This window comes from Sander lucioperca, chromosome 15, assembly GCF_008315115.2.
Source record: "Sander lucioperca isolate FBNREF2018 chromosome 15, SLUC_FBN_1.2, whole genome shotgun sequence".
In the NCBI taxonomy this organism is placed as follows: Eukaryota; Metazoa; Chordata; class Actinopteri; order Perciformes; family Percidae; genus Sander; species Sander lucioperca.
In genome coordinates this window covers 29,023,241-29,046,467 of record NC_050187.1, presented here as the reverse complement: position 1 = coordinate 29,046,467, position 23,227 = coordinate 29,023,241, and the positions used below count along the sequence as shown (strand labels likewise).

General features: G+C 42.0%; 1 protein-coding gene across 8 annotated transcripts in view; it reads left to right on the top strand.

The window, feature by feature from the left end:
* The window catches only part of ehbp1 (EH domain binding protein 1), a 150,593-nt gene that overhangs the window by 13,030 nt on the left and 114,336 nt on the right, over positions 1 to 23,227 (top strand). For all 8 annotated transcript variants that reach the window (XM_035991985.1, XM_035991984.1, XM_035991983.1 and 5 more), the window contains exons 3-5: positions 5,629 to 5,686; positions 5,804 to 5,899; positions 11,893 to 11,946. In XM_035991985.1, the coding sequence (XP_035847878.1) occupies positions 5,629 to 5,686; positions 5,804 to 5,899; positions 11,893 to 11,946 (208 nt within the window). The remainder of the gene's footprint in view (positions 1 to 5,628; positions 5,687 to 5,803; positions 5,900 to 11,892; positions 11,947 to 23,227) is intronic.

Below are 23,227 nucleotides of genomic sequence, written 5' to 3'. Positions count from 1 at the left end.
TTTTTTGAACAGTGCAGTGTTAAACAACTTTAATAAATAGAGATTTGAACCTTATTGAAATTTGTTTTGTGTAAATTGTTAATAATTTAGCAATGGGAAAATAATCGCTAATTGAAAAATTAATCGTTAGATTAGTCGACTAATTGAAAAAATAATCGCTAGATTAATTGTTTAAAAAATAATCGTTTGGGACAGCCCTATAATCGATTATGGTCTGTCACTGCATCGATGCTGAATCATCCACGTCCCATACGGACCAAAGTGAGGAGTGGGGACTGGTAGCTGGACAGGTGGGATAAATAAAGGCATGTCTTCGTCTTCTAAAAAAAAGCTCATCGGGACATCCCTAACTGTGTTCATCACTTGGTTATGTTTTATTGCTGTGCTACTGAACTAAACTCTGTGTGTGTGTGTGTGTGTGTGTGTGTGTGTGTGTGTGTTTGTTTTGCCGTCATATCAAATGTGAAGTGGTTCCTTCCTCCTGCATACAGGAAAGATAGGGCTGCCGCTATATCCTGACGCACCCTCCACTTCCAACCATGCAGGCAGATAGACATGCATTGCACACAGAGCCTCAAGTGTTTAACCACAAGCACATTTAAGCTGCCAAACTAATTTCTTTGATGAGCAAGCTTTATTTTCTGTGTCTGTTTTAAGTGCTACATATTAGAGCTAGAGATCACAGGATGATTTCGTTTTTGTAAAACCACCCATCTGTTCCCCTGAGCTTTTGACTAACCTTTCAATCTTGTCTTCCTTCTGATATCCATCTGATGGAACAGATTTGCTTCGTTTTGAACCAGTGCAACTCTGCAGTCTACACTTGCCCCGCTTCATTTGTTCTTTATGTGCGTAACTGCAGCCCAAAGTGTCTTTTTACGCATTTTTTTTTTTTATACCTGTGACCATGAGCACATGATTTTGTATTGAGCTGTGAGTGCTGACATAATGCTTTAGAGTGCTTAGCAGTACTGTGCCTGAGCTGATACATTGTAGACACAGACGAAGAACTGTAGCTGCGGCTGTGATGCTGTCTCCACTGCATAGCTAGAGTAGACAAGGTGTAACACACTCACTAAATTACATTCAAGCAGCATTGAGCCAACTGTAGAAAATGTAGTCATTTAATTGTAGTAATGACACTTAAAGGGATATTTCACCGTTAGAAAGATGAATATATCTTTAAATTGGGTGACTTATGTAGTAGAAATGTGAAATTTCTTTTGGCTCATGTGGATGAAAGACACCAAATCCCAGAATCCACTTGCTTCGCTGCTTTAGGGTCCACTCCCAAGCCACGCCTACCGTTTACAGACAGACAGTGAGACAGTCAACTCAACTCAAGTGTGTTTTATTGTCATTTCAACCATATACACGAAACAACGTTTCACCGTGGCTCAAGTTGTGTTACACATTTAAAATATATAAAAACGACATACGAAACAGGCTACATTTAGTGCACACACATTATAGACTCCGTAAAGTTAAAGTCCGTAAAACACATACTAGCATTAGCGCCTGGTGGGCTGTAAACACAGCCGTAAATTTGGAAAAATGGAATGTAGAATGGTCGGCATTTAACAGTCACAAACTCCACCAGCAGTTAGTTGGATACAAGCACCCCATTTGTCAGTTCGTGTTAACACAGCCCACCTCCACTAGTCACCACGACAGAGCAGCAAGCCTGGTAGCTGGATAGTCCGGTACACTGTTGTTCAGCCATGTTTCCATAACATCAAAAACACAGCAGTCTCTGAACTTGCGTTGGGAGTTTCGTTGAAGTTGGATGTAGTCCAGTTTGTTGTCTAATGAGAGGACGCTTGCAAGCAGGATTGATGGAACAGGTGGCCGGCTAGCGTTGGCTTTCCACCTAGCTCTAACTCCTGCACACCACTGTCGAGGTCCCTTTCCCCGGCTAGCGGCATCGGGCGACACGGCAGGCTGAGGTGCTGGTCTCCGTAGCAGGCGAAGCTCGCTTAGTGTGTCGAATATTCCGTCTATAATAAAGTTTCCTGCATATTCTCCGATCTGTACCAATGTATCCCGGTGGTACACGTGTGGTAGTTTGAATGCACATAATTGTTGTAAAAGTTTGCTGCTGAAAAGACTGTTTAGTGAAGCTTCAAGATGGCTGACACTCGGTTTACTTCGGCAAGCTTCATGTAAAGACAGTCCAACCCCCTATGGGCGGGTTGAAAACATGCGGAACTAGCTGGCTGTAGTCCACAGACTCTGGGCAAAAATGCCTCCGATGACGCAAAAATCGTCGTTTTACGTCATTGGAAGATTTTTTCCAGACCCACAATACAGAGATCTCTCATCTCGGGGACATGAGGGAGGGAAGCACGGTCGTTCAAAAATACTACCGTGTTTCTACTGATACAAAGCTTAACGCTAAGAGCAAAGGCAAAGAGTGGGGATATCATTAAGACAATTACATTCAAAGGAATATGCAGCACTAAAAACAAAAAAATGCCAATTTAAAAGATCTGCATGGAAGAGAGTCTGTAACTGGTTATGGGTTATGAACATCAAACATGTCCTCTTCAGTAACTGCAGGGTGATTTTTTTTTTTTTTTTTTTTTTTTACCTGCTGTGATGCTAAAGTGTCTTTGAGGAAAACGTTGAACACCTACATGCTCACTAATTGCAGGTTTCTCTGGATGAGAGCTACAGCTAAATGCCTTAAATGTAAATGTAGGAGGTTTATCTGGGTTTTGTGTCTATCTCAGATGGCTGTCATCTCAACTCCTGCTGAGCTTACAGACCCACTTTCACTCGTATCTGCCCTCTCTCTCTCCAGCCCATACACACACACTATCACAAATTCTTGTGTTCATCTTTAATCTATTTTTTTTTTTCTGAAAACATTTTTCTGTACAATTTTTTTTATCATATTTGAGCTTTAGGCTAAAGATGAGTCTTTTTTCCCTCTCCCTCACCTTTTTTTTTACGGACTGCATCATACAGAGCTTACACTCGTCGTGGAAGCAAATTCTGAAATACAGAGACTTTTGTTTCTTTTACATCCAGTAAAATCCACCCAATAAAATGATGGAAAACAGGCACTCAATCAACAGTGCAGAAAACTTAGTACCAGATTATTATAAAGAACCATATGTATTCCTAAATGTTTAATAAACCCTCCATTAACTCTTTTACCTCTTTTCCTAATAATAGTGTAAACTAAAGGCCTTAACGTTAAAATAGTGCATCTATATGAGTGAGAGCTGCTGAACACACATCATGATGAACACATACTTTAAATGTCTTTTTTTCAGGGCTCTCTGTGGCCATCTTCATCACACTTGTTTTTTCTGTTGTGGCATTCCTCTCTGATGGCTCATTGATTCCTGTTAAACACAAAAAGAACATGCAGTCCTGAGGTGGAAGCTGAATGTGGGAAGAAGTCAGTTATCCTGCAGACACATGGTTTACATTTTTCTCATTGTACAGCCGCGCGCACGGTACAGAGGAAAAAAAAATAAGAGGGTGATATTTAGTGTGTGTCTTCATGCTCTCTGCTATGGCCTGTGTTGTTGGACAATAGCTTCTCTATGTGAAGCCTCTCCTCAAGGCTGAAATTGTTGCCTGTCATTCTCCCTCTCTTCTCTCTTTTTCCCTCTCACTCCTCTTTCTTTCCCTCTCTTTCTGTTTTCTTCTTTCTTCCCTTTTGTACTCTCTTTTCCGTGTTTTCTCTCTCTCTGTAACACAGTCTGTCATTCTTTTCCTAGAATGGCTGCTTTGCTGCTGTTCTGCAAGAGTCTTTGACATAAGGACCCCTGTACACATAAAGCCAGCGTTGTGCTTGCTATGCTTAACACTGGAGTATGTGCACATAAACCCATTGATGTTGCCACAGATGTAGAGGTTCAACATCACCTACCACATGTTGACGTCCATCCGTCTTTGGTGCTATAAGGGGACTTCACTTTTTAGTTTTTGTCATTGCAGAATTGTGACCAAGATACTCAGGGTCCGGGAGCCATAATGTTGAAGAATAAACATGTCAGTGCTCTCTGGTACACAATTTATGTAATGGAGACACTGTTTCTAAATTACTTGAACCATATCTTTGGCATTTCTGTATTTCAATTTCTTGTTACTAGTACCAATGTATCTGTAATGAGATAATATCGGGCCAGACAAATTATCGGTCAGGCTCACACAGAGCCTAACAGAAGGTTTGAATTGGTCCGTGTAGGTTAATTTGCTCCTCTTCATTTCTCAGTTGGAAGGTCAGAGGTCCGACTTAGTCTGGAGAGCTCATGAGCATTGGGCAGATACTTGCCAAATCAGGGACTTCAACCTGAAATCATGGTTTGACCTATATACTAGCATTTGGGGTTTTTATGAAGCCACTTCATCCAGATAAGCCAGGGTCAGGTCCTGACAGCTTGGTTCAGGTCATGGCCGATGCCGATCTGCTTTAAAAGGTCATCATCCGGTTGGTGCTGATCCAGGGCATCCCCATAAAAATCTAAATATCAGTATTAAAGATTAAATGTTACTAGTAAGTTATACTTTTAATATACTGTAGGAAATAAACATTTAAGCTTCAGAGCACACACACACACACACACACACTCTTACAATATACACACACCAGGAGCGCAGCAAGGACGCAGGTCCAGACTTGCTAGCTAGTTGCTTTGGCTGTGTTTTGGATGAATTCTTAGGCTGACTTTAACATAATATATAGCGTGTATAAAGGAAAACTTTTCACAGTGCCTAATTTGTCACAGTGTTATCATTACATCAAGTTTTGTCTGTGAGAAAGTCGACTAATGCTCTGTAAGAACATTGGCCCTCAGTGCGTCTTAATATTTACAGTTCATTTCTTAAATCAATTCTTATTATAAATTATCTATATGCTTGATCATAATGGATGTGCTGATATTAGCAGAGTGGACCATAACTGCTACACTTTATTGCGCTGTTGCACTGAGTACACCTTTAGGCTATATACTATGCAAAACAATGCACTTAAGACTTAACTTTTTAGGAGACCCATGTCTCACTCACATCACACATCTATATGCCAAAGATGTAGACCTTGAACCTTGACGAGCATTCTTAAGCAGATATTCTGTTTTAATACCCTGACTTTGTTTCTCTATTTAAGTTTAATGTAAAAGAAAGGTAAAATGTTGGGAGAGGTGACACAACAAACTATCTTTATAACATATAGGCTATGTTGTCTGTGGGAGGGAGTATTTCACTTGCATTTTGGACTTGTTTCTCCCTTTTCACTGCTATTACATTGAATTAATTTGACTGTCGGATTACGTGCGTGCGTGTGTGTAGTCCACAGAGACAAGTCCGGGGTTTAGCGGTGTCCCATGATTTATTCATACCATGAGTGGCTGTGCAGGTGTGTGTATGTTTCATTGTTGGTGTTTGTGTGTGTGTGTGTGTGTGTGTGTGTGTGTGTGTGTGTGCGTACAGCAATAGGCTTATCAGGGTTTTAAAACTTTAGGCATTAAGATACAAGCTGATCAATTGGACTGACGGTCTCACCATGTTAATGTATAGGTAGTTGGTAGATGTGTTGACACAGACGGGTGGATTGATGAATTAATACCTTTTGTCTTTTTTACTCATCTGTCTTTTCTCTCCTCCTAACAGGCAACCAGACAAATTGGTGGTGGTTTGGACACGTAGGAGTCGGCGGAAATCCTCCAAGGTTTGTATTTGATGAGTTGCATTCTCAAATAAAAATAAATAAACAGTAAAACAAAGAAAGTTTCTCACTAGCAATTGCAAATATAATTCTCTGTTCTTCTGTCCCTCTGTACTGCAGGCCCACAGCTGGCAGCCTGGCATCAAAAATCCCTACAGAGGAGTGGTGGTGTGGCCTGTACCGGAGAACATAGAAATCACGGTCACTCTTTTTAAGGTAGGCTACAGCTGTTCAGTTAGCACTGAGACAGCATTTCTATGTTTAAGGTGGACTAGGGTTGTTAATAAGACATGAGGGTCTTTATGCCATTGAATAGCATGCTCTCACCTTACCTAGATTGTTAGATTCAGCAGGAATTGTTGACTTACTTTTAAGATGTTTGATTTAAATAAATCCCATTTTATTTAAATAATTTTTAAAACCCTTTTTTTTTAACTGCATGAGATACATTTCTTATAAATAAGTATTAGATGAATGATATTAAGGGTGGTTTCACACCTATAGTTTGGTGGACTCGTTGCAATTCGGGGGTGAAGTTGCAACATTGTTGCATTTTTCATTTGGTTCGGTTTGCTTTCACACGCACCAAACGCTGCAAACAAATGTTACGCGGTCGAAACGGTGGCTTCTTTATTGGACACTTCTGGTCTCAGAAATAATGGAGCAACACCAAATTTATAACGTCTTGGGTTTTCTGGTTCTGCTTTAGTGTTGCTAATATTTTAGAAGAAGGCGAACAATATGAGCAGCTGACAGACAGCGCGTGAAGGAGAGAGAGATGATGATGTCACACAGACGACCAGCGATGTGTGCTCAGAACAGCTTATGGATCTAAAAGTTATCATCCCTTAAATCATATATACGTCTGTAAATTGTGTGCAAGGTTGAAATTGCAGGCTAGTTAATGCTCTGTTTTTGTTTCACTTCCTGTATTTGGGTCGGATCGCTTTCACACCTGAAGTGAACCAAACTCTAGTTCACTTGGAAGCGAACCGAGACCCCCGTTTTTAAGCGAACCAGCGTTCGTTTTGTTTGATCCGCACCAGAGTTTGGATGAGTTTTCACACCAGCCAAAACGAACCGGACTATCTGACCAAACACTCCAGGGTTTGTTTTTAAACGGACCAAACGAGGTAGGTGTGAAAGCACCCTAAGTGTCATACCTGCAAACTAGTCGCTTTACGGCGAAAATCGACGTTTTGAATGGGAAAATGTCATCCACGTGAATCGTGTAGAGCCAAGGAGTTTTTATTTGGGGGGGGGGGGTCCAAGACACGGTGCTAATACGGCACCGGTGCCTTAACGACCGTTATCTACCGGACCGAATAGCAACGCGGATTTCGGGGCCTTATTTAGGTGCCACTTAAATGCCTGCAGTTCTCTCTGATGCTCCGAAACGGATGTTAGAGGCAACTGAAAAATCGCCGCCCCAGCTAAACGGTGCAAAAGTGTGTCTGTATTTCACTGTAGAGGATTCCAACAACCGTCTGCTGCTGCCGTTGTCTGAAAAACAACACAGATATTGCGTTCACTTGAAACTCGCCTCGCCAGACTCATGCTGCATTCAAAGTTATTGTAAAATACCCTTTTCTCATCCAGTGGTTGTTTTTGTCGTTTAACAGGAATTTACTGGTGAAATAAGTTATTGTTATAAGTTATTGTTATTACATTTTTAATAAATGTGGCCTTAGCAATAAACTGTCGTTTTGTGCTCCTTTTTTTTATTTTTTTTTTAGATCAACTTTTTATTGTTTTATATTTTTGAACATACAGAACAGACAAATACAATTGAACAAGTTGCTCATTTAAAAAAAAAAAAAAAAAATACAGTTGTACCTGTAAATGACACAATTGTACAGACGATATCTGTCACTGTGCCTGGCTTACTTAAACATGATGGGTCTCTGTGCTGACAGGCTAGCCTAGAGCTCAGTTTCTTGTTACCTCTCTTAGTCAACTAGACCTCCTGCCACAAATACCTACGTACCTGCCTCTGCTTTGTGTAGGCATTAGTAGCTTTTTACATTTATTTTATTTTTTTACTTTCACTGTCTATTAAAGGTACGCATGGAATAATAATAAATTGAATTTATATAGCGCTTTTCAAAGACTCAAAGTCGCTTTACAGGGGAGGTAGATTACAAAAACAAAACAAGATTCAGGCACAGATGAAAAAGGGAGGGGGGGCGGGGGGCTAGGGATAGGCAGAGGTGAAGAGATGGGTCTTGAGGCGGGACTGGAAGATGGAGAGGGACTCAGAGGTGCGGATCTCTTGGGAGAGGGAGTTCCAGAGCCTGGGAGCTGCTCTGGAGAAGGCTTTGTCCCCAAAACTGCGGAGGTTGGACTTTTGGATACAGAGGAGACCAGCTGAGGTGGATCTGAGAAGAAATGTCCAACTTTCATGTGCACTGGCTCCGTTTTCTAGGCCTAGGCTTGTCTAGCACTGCTGTACAGTGTCTCTCTATTCTGGGCCCACTTCCACTTCCTGTCCCAGAGGAAGTAATAAAGCTGTTTTTGTAATGAGAAACAAAGCAAAGCCACTAACGGAACAATTCACCCACATCTGTTTGATTAAGCCACATATAACATTGTCTCTGCTATCTAAAGGCTTACCGTCTTTGTTCAAACTGTTTTATTTTACTACAGAAGCCAGCAAAAATCTAGCCATTTGTTTTAAAGGGACACTCTACCAGTTTTACAAATGAAAGTCAGTTCCCTCATCAAGAAGAGACCTAATCAACCTGTTAAAATAGCTGTATAATGTCTTTTGTGGCCCTGATGACATAATCAGGGTTCTAATACAAATTTATGATGGAAAGCCTGCACAAGAAACCAAGTGCATTGATTTTGAAATACATAGGCATTTACCGGACAGGGAGGGTCTAACAAAAATATGCTGTTGGTTGTATTATGGTAAAGGTATAGGCTCCAGAGTTTTCCGAGCTTGAGCCATATTAGGGACTAAAAGTAAGGCTATTGCAACTTCTGCTGCAACGATTTTGACCATCCGTCTTACGAGTCCCCCGAATTTATAGACATGCAACAGTGAATTGCTTGCGTACCCCTTTTAATATAAAAAATATTGCTTAAAGGTGCACTATGAGTTCCTGCATGATGTCACTTCTGTTGACGTTCCAAGTAAATACCAAACAAAACGGAGCAAGCTCGCCCCTCCCACCATGTTTCCGTAACTGTCATGACTTAGAGAGAAGACACACCAGCCCGAAAATCGGGCATTGGACCGTCTGGCGAGGTCGGTGACTCGAGTCTGTTCGGTGTGTCCCGTGCCGTCGGCCGTCCGAGGAGCCGTCGGCCTTCATTTGGGCCGACCCAACATGTTCAGTCGGAGAAAGGGTAGTCGGGACTCGCCTGGAAATGGGGAGCGGATGAGCCGCTCAAAATCTGACGAAAATCTTTTAAACTGACCAATCTGAAATGAAGACAGATTCAGCAACTGCATGGCCTATTTCTCGCTTAAAATGTTTTCAGAAACACGTTTCGGTGAACTATTTTAGTACAATATGAGATCGTATTCTGAACAAGCCGCCATGACAGTCTGGCTGTGAATTTCCGGAGAAAAAAGAACCACGTGACGCGTTCGTCCAATCAGCTGCCGGTTTTCAATTTCTGGAAAATAATCAGACTGTTAATGGAAACAATACAGAGCAGCGCCGCCTGCTGCTATGGAGACGTATTACGTTTCGCGCACGCGCAGAGCGTACGCTCAAGTCGGCGTCGCCTCAGTATGTTCTGAGGCATTTTTTGGACCTCGGGGACCCGACTGATCAGTCCGACTGGCTTTTCTGCCGACGGTCGGCCCGTCTGGTTGGTGTATCAGGGCCCTAACTGACTAACTGTCACTAACTCCCACCCCCTCCCCCAACCATCTTGTCGGTGATTGGCTGGAGTGGTTTGTTGTATTTTGGTGCACAGCCTGTGCCCCTAGTGTTTGTTTGACGTTTACGACCCCTGTGTTGTCTCCTGAGACCGGGCTTTTTCACGGTGTATTCAGGGGGGGCAGGCAGCTAGCGGATCAAGGAGAGATGCCTACGATTTGAGACAAAAATGAAATTGCGCTGAAACCATGCAGGAACTCATAGTGCACCTTTAATGCCGTTTTTAACCTGTAAAAGTTGACTCTAAAAAAAAAAAATAAAAATAAAAAAAATCTTAATTTCTGCACTGTGTCGACTGAAGGTTAAAGCAACAATGATTTAAAGGTGCTGTCATACCCCTGACATTCTGCAGTGAAAACAGCTGAGCTCAGCAGTATTGCTGCCTGTACCTCAGGGAGACGTACGCCAGCAGCCAGCTTTAGCTGAACTTTGCAGATGGCATGAAAATACTGAAATTAATATGTAACTTAACTGGGCAACGTTCTGACTGCTCTTTCTGTAGACTGAATCAGTCATAACAGACACGATGTTCAGAAAGCAGAGTGGGCACTAAATGCCAGCCAATCGTCAGTAAAGCACTTGGCTTGTGAATTTTTACACATACAGTATATGTTTACCAAACTAGTTGAAGCTTTATGTAGCCTTGTTAAGTTTAGCATGTTACCAATGGCAATATGTTTTCAAAAAAGTTTGTCTACTGTCACTGACGAACAGTTCAGCAGCACAAAAACACTGCAGACAACACATGAGATGTCTGGTTCTGTTAGAAGTAGTTTGTGTGTCAGTGAAAATAATGGAAGAATGAGGCCGCTGTATGACTTGCTGTGTGTGTTTGTGTCCATGTGGGTGTTGTGTTTGACTGTTGTGCCAGACTGCAGGAATATTGATTTCCTGGGGTGTGTCACAGGCGCAGTCAGACAAAAAGGCCGTCAGTGCATGTGTTTACTTGTGTGTAGGTGTAGTAGAGGGGCTGCAACAAACGCTTATACTCAGTATTGGTTTTATTGATTAATCATTTTGTCTGTGAAAGGCAAAAAGTATTAACAACAGTATGAGAAATAGTAACGGCAAATGCCTATCTCATATTATCAGAGCCCAAAGTGATGTATTAGAATATCTCATTTTGATGGTTAACCTCAAGGTATTTGATTTCTGATAATGAGTCAGAGAAATTCATCAATTTTAAGAAGCTATATCTAGGAAATGTTTTGTATTTTTTTGTAATTGATTTGTCATTTTAGCTTTGCATTGACAAACAAACTATTTGATTGTTTTGAATTGTTGCATGCTTTACTCTGCATCTGTGTGTGTGTGTGTGTGTGTGTGTGTGTGTGTGTGTGTGTGTGTGCGCGCGCGCACTGGTTTATTTGTGCATTGTTTTTGTGAATAAGCGTGTGTACGTGAAAGGAGGGGGTTGATTAGGTTAGATGTGCATGTCTTTGTGTGTCCAGCAGTGATTTGTGGTTGCGTGTCTGTGCTCCTGGAGGGCAGTGAAGGCCACAGTAGAACAAGGCTGCCTGCTGTCTTGGTGCCTCCATTACTGTCTCCTCTCATCACCTCACAGCTAAACAGGCAGAAAGTAAGACAAGACAGAGACGCAAGTACAGTATATCAACAGAGAGGCAAACTGGACCAGACAGAGGGAGAAAGAAACATCTATAGTTTTGTATTTTTCTGTGTTCTCATATCATGATTCCTGGATGTTTGGTGTTCTAGTGTTGTTTTTTTTCTTTCGGTTCAGTTTGAAGTTCGCTTGCCCATTAACAGAAATCTACTTTACGATTAAAACACATGGTTAAGACACAAATACACATGCATAAGGAATTTCAGATTGGCCCAGCATATACATAAATCTAGTTTTGTCTAGGTTCAGCCAATATACTTGCATTTACATAGACAGTCAGCGGTTGTCAGTTGCTCATTATGATGTATTTAAAAGTTACCTCATTAATTCAAAATATTCTACACGTTTGAGAAGAGGAGGACAGACAGACCAGGTCAGTGGGTGAATGGAGTGAGAATAGAGAGTGTTGGCAAAACAGAGAAGCTGTCGCTCATAAACCGAGTTTTCTGTGTTGCAGCTTTTTTTGTTGTCTTGCGGTCTTCTGTTCAGTTATGACCAAAATGAAATCATCAGTTAATGAAATTAATTGCTTCAAGATTGAGTTATTGAGTGTTGCTAAAGACGGGTTGCGTGATGATTCATAATCATTTCTGAAGTGTAGTTTTGATGCTGTATGACAAATGACCATACTTTGGCCTAATATACCTTATATTGTGTACTTACGCATTTCTCTTTACATTGTCTTTCAGGACCCCCATGCGGAGGAGTTTGAAGACAAAGAGTGGACGTTTGTCATTGAAAATGTGAGTACTATCTTTTTTCTTTAACATTATGGGGGGAAAGGGTACTGTATGATTGGGTACCTTGCTGAAAGGCACCTGGATTGTCATTTACAATGACTGGTGATGACAAATGGTACAACAAGACAAACACACAATTCCTCATTCGCTGCTATTTATCTTAAATCCTCTTTGCATTACAAATGCAGGTTCTGCCCTCATGTGGTCAGGCTATGTTATTACATGCTTCTCAGCTCAGATTAAACCAGCTGACTGGAGCTGACTTGCATCACGTTGGCGCGCGTGTGTGTGTGTGTGTGTGTGTGTGTGTGTGTGTGTGTGTGTGTGTGTGTGTGTGTGTGTGTGTGTGTGTGTGTGTGTGTGTGTGTGTGTGTGTGTGTGTGTGTGTGTGTGTGTGTGTGTGTGTGTGTGTGTGTGTGTGTGTGAGATTTACAGGCCACATCTTGAGGCTGCAAACTTCACGTGTGCTTGTGTAATATCAAGTTGTAACTTAACTACCAATAAGGGTTAGCAGCAGTTATGTATGCATTTCTTTCCTAATTTATTAATTTGTTCAACTGTCGTTTTCTTACCCTTTTCTTGTTTTGTTTTTTTGTCATAAGGAAAGAATGACTAACGCATGATTGTCCATGCCATCCAGTATAACATGAAAACTAGGAATCACGGTGAACAACCAAACACAGGAAAAGTGAGAGTAATTCATAGAACAATTTTTGGAAAGTGGGAGGGATGGTTTCAGGGAAGAGAGAGGAGAATAGAGGAAAAGAGAGAGAGGAAAGGGAAGACTATTTCAACATGTACCAATGGCCAGGAAACTGGAAACTTTTCACTGTTTACAAGTGATTGCTGTGTTTTATACATCCGCTGGAGCCTGTTCTGTGAAATGGTGTGCCTAAGCAATGCAGACATGTTGGACAAATTAGGCCTTTGTGCCTGCACATTGGCCTTACTTGTTTTAGCCTTTAGTAGAAATACTGTAGATACTCAAAAACCTATGGCTAATGTTTTTTGTGATGTCTCTTAAACAGTATTATCTGTATTACAATCATTTTGTAGTCTGTGACACTGGAGAAAAAAACGTAACGGCCCATCTCAGTTTCATTCTACTAATTGTCATAGTAATAAAAATTATCTTTTTTTTTTTGCTCTTGTGATTCTGCGAGATCAGAGAGCAAGACCTGCTACAGGGCAGTGCCTTTCGATCTGGTAGGGATTTACTTCAACAGACTGGGTCCATGCTGTCACAGGTGCTTGTCACAGGTCCTGTAGTTGAAGGAGGAGCCACCCTGCTGGATGTACAATGACACACATCACAGGAACAGCCTGGTTCAGTGCAAGTGTTGAAGTGACACTGTCTGGTGCTCACATTTGTCAGTGTTGGTCAAGGTTTTGCAGAAGCCCAGTTTGAGAGATCACTAATGAAGTCTTTAGCATGTTTGTCGCATGTTATGCCAGTTTCATGTTTCCGAGAAAACTGCTGGAATAGTAGGAATTGAAGAATGTCAGTCCCCACCTGACTTTGTTTTTGCTGGCATGGAAGCTTTTTACAGTGTTTATAAAGTTATAGCTGTCTTGCGTGTTTTAGTAACAGATTTTCTGCATTTTAAGGAAATGTTGTCTCGTCAAACACACTGGCAGAAATTAATCTTTTCACACTTCTGAGAGTGACTAAGATGAGCAAATAATTATTTAATGATGCCAACTTCCAAATGCTCTGATGTGTAAACTTTTGACTCTGAGAGAGGGGTGCGTCACAAGTGATCGATCAGGATAGACCCCTGATACTCTTCAACTCTCTTTTTTTTTTAAGAATGTGGGAGAGCTTAGCTGGCTGCGCGCTTTGCCACTGTCACTTTCTGTACATGTCAAGCTCAAAGGAACGTCGGCAGAAAATGCTCTACCTTTCTCTCTTTGATAGAAAGCTGAGAAGACAAGCAGGTCAGCTGGTGTTCTCTGGCCAGAGCGTGGGAGAAAGCAAAAAGAGAGCAAGAAAGGAAGAGAAAAAGACAAGTTTGTGGGTTTGCCTGTGTCTCTGCATACCTGACTAATGACAGAAAGATCAAAGCCACACCAGCCCTTTGACAGCAGGAATGGAGAGCACAGAGGAGGGAGGGAGGGAGGAGAGGGAGAAGGCAACCTTATATTCTCACACACTCAGATGTAGAGGCAGGGCAATGTTAAAATGATGGCAAAAGCAAAACTGAGAGAGAGAGACTAATGGTGGGGATTTAAGGTTAAAGGTAGTATGTATTTGTTTATTTAGAAAATACTGTTTAGGGGGGTTAGGGTGTTAGGGCACTTGGAGAGCGCAGACCTCCAACACTCAAAAGTGTTTTAGTGCATCTCACAATTTTAATGTTCCGACTTGAGGGGTTGTCCACGTGAGTTTTTCCAGTCAGGAACTACATTTTTAGATTATTTCAAATACCACATGAATGCAGCACAAATGCCCTATCTCACAATGTAAACAAAAGTGAAAAATAATTACCGTAGTGTAGAGGTGTACACTGTGCTTGGTTTGGGAGGTTTTTTCCCCCTCTTTTTCATTGTTTAAACAATTTTATTCATTTAATTTAAAAAAACTAACATTTGACCCCCCCAAATTTACTAAGGGAAGATGGCAGCTTTTTAAAACAGAAAGGCCAATTAGACTATTTTTCCTTAACACATTATACTAAAAGATTACATGTAGCTTCATCCACGTGGACTAAATTAATCTGAGTTCTGATACTACTATAGTGTGTTGTTTTGTCCTGGTTTTTAATGTTGCATTTGTATTCTACTTTAAGGACATCTTCCCAGAAAGTACACCTGCATTTACACCGGCTTTTATACAAGGGCCACAAAACTCTTGAGATATTTGTTGTTCTTGTGTTACTGATTGGTGCTCTGCTGTGACTTACACCTGGTGATTCACTGAGTACTATCGCTGTTACTTTTAGTGTGAGACAGAGACAGACAATGTCTTTATACAGTACATATTTCCAGGTGTGATGTATAACAGTAAAGCTACTATTCTTATTCTATTATTTACTAAACTTCATATATATATATATATATATATATATATATATATATATATATAGTAATGTTTTGGGCATGACTTATTTCATGCATGCAACTTGCAGAAAGCCTCAACCAAGTCCAGTGTGCCTTTCAGTTTATAAGATGTATAATTATAATTGAATTGTGCTGCTGGTTCCTAGTTTTTTTATTTGTATTTTTATTTTGTAAAGATTATTTTTTGGGCATTTCCGCCTTTGTGATAGGAAAGCAATGAAAGGGGGAGAGAGAGGGGGAAGACATACAGGCAATCGTCCCAGGTCAGACTCAAACCCTGGACCTTCTGCGTCGAGGCATGAACCTCTATATATGTGCGCCCGCTCTACCGACTGACCTATCCTGGCCACCTGGTTCCTGGTTAACAATTAACAGAGCACATGAGCATGGAATTAAGGAACTATATAAATTGACCACAAGAGGGCAGTCTACCCTAAGATCTGTAAAAGCCTTTTTCAAGCATTCACAGATAAAACTGTTGGATAACTTGAGTGGTTGTTTATGTATGTGTGTCAATGGGAAAGGTATCTTCGTGTAGCTGGATGTGCCGGTATGTCTGTGTTGACGGTATCCAAACATACTTGATGTCTAATCATATTTTCTTCTGACTTTGCATGTGTATGCTTGAGTGTATAGACAGCTCAGATCCCCCTGCTCACACACCACCCCCACCTTTCAGGTATGTAAGCTAATATAAAGTCAGGAGGGATGAATGAATGCGGTACTGAGTGCTGCTCCGTGCAGGAGGAACAGAAGAAGAGGAGAGGTGAGTTCTCCTGACCCCTCATCAGACGGCGGAGGAAAAAGGGGAAGAATACGCCATTGTGCCCGAGCGCCGGAGATGATGAAATTCAAGATCCCCGCGCTGCGGCTTCGTCTTAATCTGGGGGCCCAACCTCGCGCTAGGCTAATCCCTCCCCGTCGAATTACTGGCCCTGGTTTGATTGTATTTTGTCATTGAAAATGGCAGTGTCAAACACTACCTTTTTCTCTCCTCTATTTGTTCGTCTGCCAAGGCGAATCGCATAATCAAAAGCTGGAGAGAGTAGAGAGGAGAAAGCGATGGAGAGAGAGAGAGGTGGCAGGCTGAAAATGGCTGCACAGTAGTATCTCTAAATTGCATGCTACCCTTGCCTTTCACCCTTATTCAAATAGGTGCGTATTATCAAAAAGGTAGGCAAATTGAGAGTCAAAAGATTGGACGGCTATATTTGAAGGCATTGTACTGACAGGCTCTTTTGTGTGTGTATGTGCATGGGGGGGGGTTACTGTGTGTATGTATGTCTGTGTATTCTCTGCGTTTACATATCAGCCAAAGCTGGAGATGGTAGACCAACTTCCCTCATCTTCAAAGCTTTGTGGGAGGATTTAAATACCCCCCCCCACACACACACACACACACACACACACACGCACGCGGCTGTGGTATTTAAAGTGAGAAGCTATCATGTCTGAATACATTGAATATACAGTGATACACACTTCAAGGCCCACTCTCTGCTATTCCCATCTCTCTCCCAAGTCACACTTCACCTTTTTTCACTCACATTACATCAATGTCACTCAGAAAAGAAGGAATTTCCAAATCTATGGCTGCTCTGCCAAATCAGCGCTTACACTGTTTGACAGCCTGTCTGCTGCATGTTTCCACATTTTAAATATTGGTTTTGAAATTGCCACTTTAAGGATTCGTGGCTTTTAATTTTTCTTTCAAAACTTTAAACCTACACATTCATTGCATAAAGGGCGACTGTGTTTTTCTGCTGCATAAAGGGAAAAACATTTTCTACAAATGCTGGCGAATACTTACGTTTTAATGTAATGTTTTGACAGCCAAAGGAAGGGTGTGTGGACAACTGTCCGTTTCAATACAGCATGTACAGAACAACGATTGACTTTTATTTTTTATCGTGGTTTATGGAAATGTTTCTGTCACCCCTTCGGCCATGTTGTTACTGCTTTCTTTTCCCGTCTCTATCTCTTTTCCTCTGTCTCTTTCTCCCTTTCAGTCCTCTCTTCGAGATGATGTCCTGTCTATTGTGGACAACATCCAACTCCATTAAGGCCATTTCCACGCCACATTTCTCCCACTTACGCACACTCATACAGTCACTCACTGTCACATAGCCATCTCACTGCACACACAGTGAAAAACCATGACACCCAACCACTCTCTCATACACACAGGCCAACCTACCTTCATCACCTTTACACGCACACCCTCTCTCTGTATTGTACCCACAGCCATGGTGTACCCCCCTCCCCTCTCTCTGTCTGGAACACATTACGTAGGCCACTGGCTTGTGAGCGCTGACTGGGCCTCGGGGAAGAAAAACACAATTATTTTAGCCCTTGGCTATTCACGCAAAGGTGACAAAAGCTGGTATGAAGTATGAAATCCCAAAAGTTTCTCCCGTGCCGAGGCTAACAAATTGGGATTAATTTGCGCTCGTGTGCACGCATGTGTCTCCGAAGTTTTCACCTTTACTCATTTCCCATTTCTTAAATAGTTTGGAGAACTCAAAAGGCCTAATTTATTGTGTTAGAAAGAAGAGCGTGTGTGTTCACTCGTGTTGATTGTGTGTGCTCACAGTGTGCATTTTTAATAATATATGCTTTTTAGTTAAAAGCTGGAAGGATGTAAATTAGTGTGTGTGTGTGTGTGTCACAGGAGGGAGGCGGGGAGATTCTTAGTATGGGATCACACATTCACACATGCTTTCCAAATTAATTTAATCTAATTAATCGCCCTGAAGAGAGGCAACAGATGCTGGTGATTACCCCCCCATGCCTGGACCCCTCCTTACACGGGCATATACACACAACCACAAACACACAGTATGATCGCACTAGAGGCGCACACACATAACTATTACAACTCTAAATGCTGCCATTTTCTGCCACTAAATACAGCTAAAATGTATTATTTTTGTTCATCGAAGCACATACTGTATTATGGGTTGAATAAGAAAATGAAGACACACATTATTTAGAGCAAATTACTCTACAGAATTAAGCTTCCAGCAAAAATGTGTTAGTGTCTGGTGAGAAACTGCACCTGTGTCTGGAGAACTATGTATCTGGTTGTGTGGTGTGTCCAGTCAGTTATGCTTTAGGTGTGTGTGTGTGTGTGTGTGTGTGTGTGTGTGTGTGTGTGTGTGTGTGTGTGTGTGTGTGTGTGTGGTAGGTGGCTGTGGAGGCCGGGTGGTCCCTCCTGTCGCCCTAATAGGCTTACTGGCCCCCTAATCCACACCACCCCATCACATGGCTGTCTGCTGACTAACTGCTACCACCACCATGAGGTGTGTGTGTGTGTGTGTCTAACTACGTCTCTGTGCAGGTGTCTTATTTGTGTGTGACCGTATCTGTGTCTGAGCATGTGTGGGGTGGTGTCCATTTGAGAGACTGTGTATTTGTATTCTTTATTTGGTGTGTGAGCATAAGCATTTGTAAAATAAACACAATCGATTAGACAATAATCCATTTTAAAATAAATAACTTTGGGATTTGGACTATTGGCCAGACAAAAAAAAACGAATGACCTAAACTTGTGTTGGGGCATTTGAATTATTTACTTATATTTTATAGATTAAAAAGATGAATTGGCTAAATGAAAAATTAATCAACGTATCTATATTGCCCCTTTTTCACAGCTGTACCTTGTATTTATGTTTCTTTTAGCACACTGCTCTGTACAGCTTTTGGCACGTGTGTGTGTGTGTGTGTGTGTGTGTGTGTGTGTGTGTGTGCGCGCGCATTTGTTTGTTAATTAACTGATTAATCTGTTGCCCCTGATGATGTGGGGCTTTGCTTCTGTGCTTACGTCATCTTTTTCATTATGTGTGTGTGGGACTTTGGATTTAGTTTCTCTTTGTATTGTTCTGTCTGCTTAACTGTTTTATCTTTGCTCTGTTTATTCTAATGTCTCTCGTCCTTGTGTTCTTGTATGCCCCCTGCATGCTAATGTTGGTGTGAGAGACATATGTTTGCATTATTTGTGTGCCACGTGCATACAGTCTGTGTGTATGTCCTTACGTTTGCATGTGTGACTTTGTATTTGTGAGCGTGTGTGTCTTGTCCCACTGGTCCAGGTTGTGACCTCGGCTTTCATCTCCGTAGTCTGAGGCTCACGCAGCCCGCTGCGCTCCGCTCCCAGCCAACAACGCAGCAGATGTCACCAGACGCTTCCGAAAACACACACAGTCATACGTACACTGTCTCATACACACAGTGTCTCTCTCTCATATACACACAGGCACATACACAGGCTCATGGCGTGTGTTCACATACAGCATATATAATATATATATATATATATATATATATATAATCTCACACACAGACACACTCGTTCCCTGTCACACACAGACGTATATAGTAGATACATTTCTAGCCCATACACACATGCAGAGTCTAAACCAGCCCACATTTCTTTTGCCTCATACAGTGTGACGTTTGACCTCAAAATGAACATCAAAACACAAGAATCACCTGGGAAACATCCGTATTCCCACATTTGTGGCCTTCACATGATAGACCTAACAACCTAAGTTGGTGTGTGTGTTTGATTTATTTTTTTAAAGATAATTTTTTGGGCATTTTTAGGCCTTTATTGACAGGACATCTGAAGAAATGAAAGGGGAGAGAGAGGGGGAATGACATGCAGCAAAGGGCAGCAGGTCGGAGTCGAACCCGGGCCCGCTGCGTCGAGGAGTAAACCTCCATATGGGCGCCCGCTCTACCAACTGAGCTATCCAGGTGCCCGGTGTGTGTGTTTTGACTCAAAATGTTGATGTCACAAACTGCAGATCATACCATGTGTTCAATATTTTGGCAAAACAAATGGATGATAATGCATCTCACTACTGTAAAATATACACCTGACGCACAAAAGGGGGAGTGCTACTGTAACGGGCCTAAACAAGGTGAGATATTGTGAATGGTTGGCCAAAAGAACGGAATACATCATGTTTAGATGGAAAGACCTAACTGCTGACCATTGACTGCTAACAAGATTAGTTGCGTTTGTTGTGCACTGTAAGCTAATGCCGATATAGTCTCTGTGCATCCAGATCTGTTTGTGTAATGGCGTCCCTGCGAGTCACAGTCTAAGCAGACACAGACAAACAATGGTGAATTAAACTAATCACGGTACTGTTTTAATGAAGTTTGTGTCACTATCTGCTTGCCTCAGGTAAGACCCAGTCTTGCATTGCCAGACCTATTTCCAAAGCGCTGTGGAATATGGTCTGGCTATACCAGGGAAACATTCTAGGATAGGAGAAAAAAAAAATGCTCTGGGTTGTTTGTATTACTTTAAACCAATCACAATCGTCTTGGGCGGCGCTAAGTTTCTGACGGCAGCGATGGTGGCTCTGCAAAAGAATCTCGGGAAGAAACTTGTTTTGTGGAACATTTGCACTCCCCAAAAGAATGTATCGCCATGTGTACTTTGTCCATAGCAGTCCCCACCAATCGGTCCCAAAACGTCCCAGTTAGAGAGTAAATGCCGTAAACATATTCTTTGTAAATCTTTACAATCATTCCCTGAAATAACCAAGCAAGTCTAAATCATTGCACGATCCAAATTTTCTCCAAAACGGCGTGTAGCTCAAAGACTGTTGTTGTTTGCCATAGTGAAGGGACTTTGAGAAGGGCAACACACAGAGAGCGGACATCCGGATGTCAGGCTTTATCCTGTAAAATGTACTTCTGTTGATCCAGTTTAGGTAAGACCTACCTGAAAAAAGCAAAGTCTTTTTTGTTGCAGTACTTTGCTTTATTGTTTATTTCCTTTTAATACATTTATGTTTGCACCAATCACCAAGGCAAATTTCTTGTAAGTCTTACTTACTTGGGAATAAATCCTATTCTGACACTGGGTGTTAAAAACAGCAAATGTTGGGCATCTGGTAGGATTATTATGACACATACCACATAATCTCAAGATCCGTGGATTGATTCCAGCTGGCAACCACTCCTTCCTAAAATATACTGTCTGTCAACTATCAGTAGAAGTTTAAAATGACAAAAAAAGATAGACATTTATTTAAAAATGTCAGGGACTAGATATTAACTCAAAGGAAGCTAATTCCTGTTACAGGAACATGATGGCTGTTTTCCCAGAGCAAGCATGTCCGGGCCCTGCAGGTTTGCAGTTTGCCAGCTTGCTGTACAGGCTTGTGCCAGTCTTGAAAACAGGCTGTACTTCCTACTCCTGTTACTGCCTCCTGTCCCCAAGCTGACCCAGAAAACACACACACACACACACACACACACACACACACACACACACACACACACATTCACCTACAGACACATGCTGGCAAGGTTCACCCGAGGTGTCTACTTTATCAGGTATTTTTGGGGTTGGTGTAAAATGAGCCGTGAACCAGCAAGAGTGAAAGTGAAGTGATGAAATAAGAGGAGGAGGGGGAGACAAAGTAGTGAGGAACGAGGTAGACTGAGATGCTATTTGTTCAAGGTGTGTTGTAAACGCCATGTCACTCATTGGCCTTTTCTCTTTAAATTGTTCTGTTTGCAAAACCTGATGTGCGGCTGACTACACATCCTGTGCTGTCCTGCAGTCCCTCTAGTTGCAGAACATTAAAAAAAAAGAGTTCATGACATGAACTTAAATTTTTTATTTTAAACATTGACAACTGTCAATTTATTGAACCATTGTTTCTTTCCTTGTATGTTGCCCATTTTCCATTTTTTAAGTAATTTCTGGCAGCTACAGTCCTGATATCTCATCGGAGACTCTTTTAGTCGTGTGCTATGGGCTGCCACACCCTCTGTTATCAGTCATCTCTGAGGTCGTCCTCTATCACTTCATGGCTTCACATCCTGCCACCTGGCCTCCTCCTCATTCGGCTCTAATCAGACTCTTCCTCATCCGTCTTCATCCTCATCTTACCTTGTTTTGGTGTCATGTCCTACATGGCGATGATGGGTGGCCAAATTGTTCTGGTGCGACGTGAGGCACGATTGGACAACGACAGCAAAACAGTTATTATCTCCATCTCTCGGTTATTTATTTTCCCTCTGTGCGACTTAAGATGGCTGCTTGCGATGGAGACAGGCCTTTGTGGCCCGCAAAACACTGCCCTCTGCAAATCCCCCTGTTTATCCACAAGCTTGACCCGCTGGGCCTGTGTGGGCGGGTCGTCGGCTCGGTAGATACGTGCGATGTGTGTGGGTGGTGGCGGCGAAAGAATATGTGTGGAGAGGTTTGTGGTGAACTTAGGTCAAACTTGTGTGTAGGGTGACTCGTCTGACATTATCTCGTTAAGATCCGCTCACAGTGAGTTTGTTGTGTATTTGTGTATGAGCATTTTAGGGAGAGCACGTGCACACACACACACACACACACACACACACACACACACACACACACACACACACACTCTCTGACTCTCTCTACTGGCAAACTGAGGCGTCCGTTCTGCTAAGTGGCAATGAATAGGGTCTTGTGATGTGCTCTGATGCCAGCGCTAAGCCAGCCACTGACAGTTAGACTGATCCCCAAACATGTCTCTGTCTCTGTTTGGGATATAAATCTGTACTTGGAGTACCACACCCAGAGAGAATGATGTCAGGAATCGAGGTGTCTTGCAGTTAAGGTGTAAACCCATGGGTGTTGAGATGTGGCGAAGGTCACATTCACCGTAAGAGTGCTGCTCACATCGGGTGTGTCACTTGTCAAAATTTGCTTAAAAATGTTCCTTGAGCAAATGTTAAAATGATAAAGAACATTATTACAGATAAACACAAAATCTGCAACATATGCATTATATTTAGCTCATCTGTTATAAATGTCTGAAGCAACTCTTGTGTTGGCAGGAGTAGAATGCCTGTGGAAGCACTATGGTGACCCTTGCCCCCCTTAATGCTTGTTGGTTATGACTCATCCATGATTCTGTAAATTATGCTCCTGTTTCCTTCTAAGTCACTCTGAAAGTGATCATGGCTCATCCACAATGTACACACTTGGGTATGAGAGGCTGTTTGTGTTTTTCTGAGCTGTTTGTGTTTTTCTGAGTGTGTCCCACATGTAGATACACATAAACGGAACTGGGGAACCCTATTGTTCTTTCGTGGAAAAGGAATTTCAAAGAAGAAGCACTCACCCATATACACACACTCACACACTCACACACACACACACACACACACACACACACACACACACACACACACACACACACACACAATAAGGCAC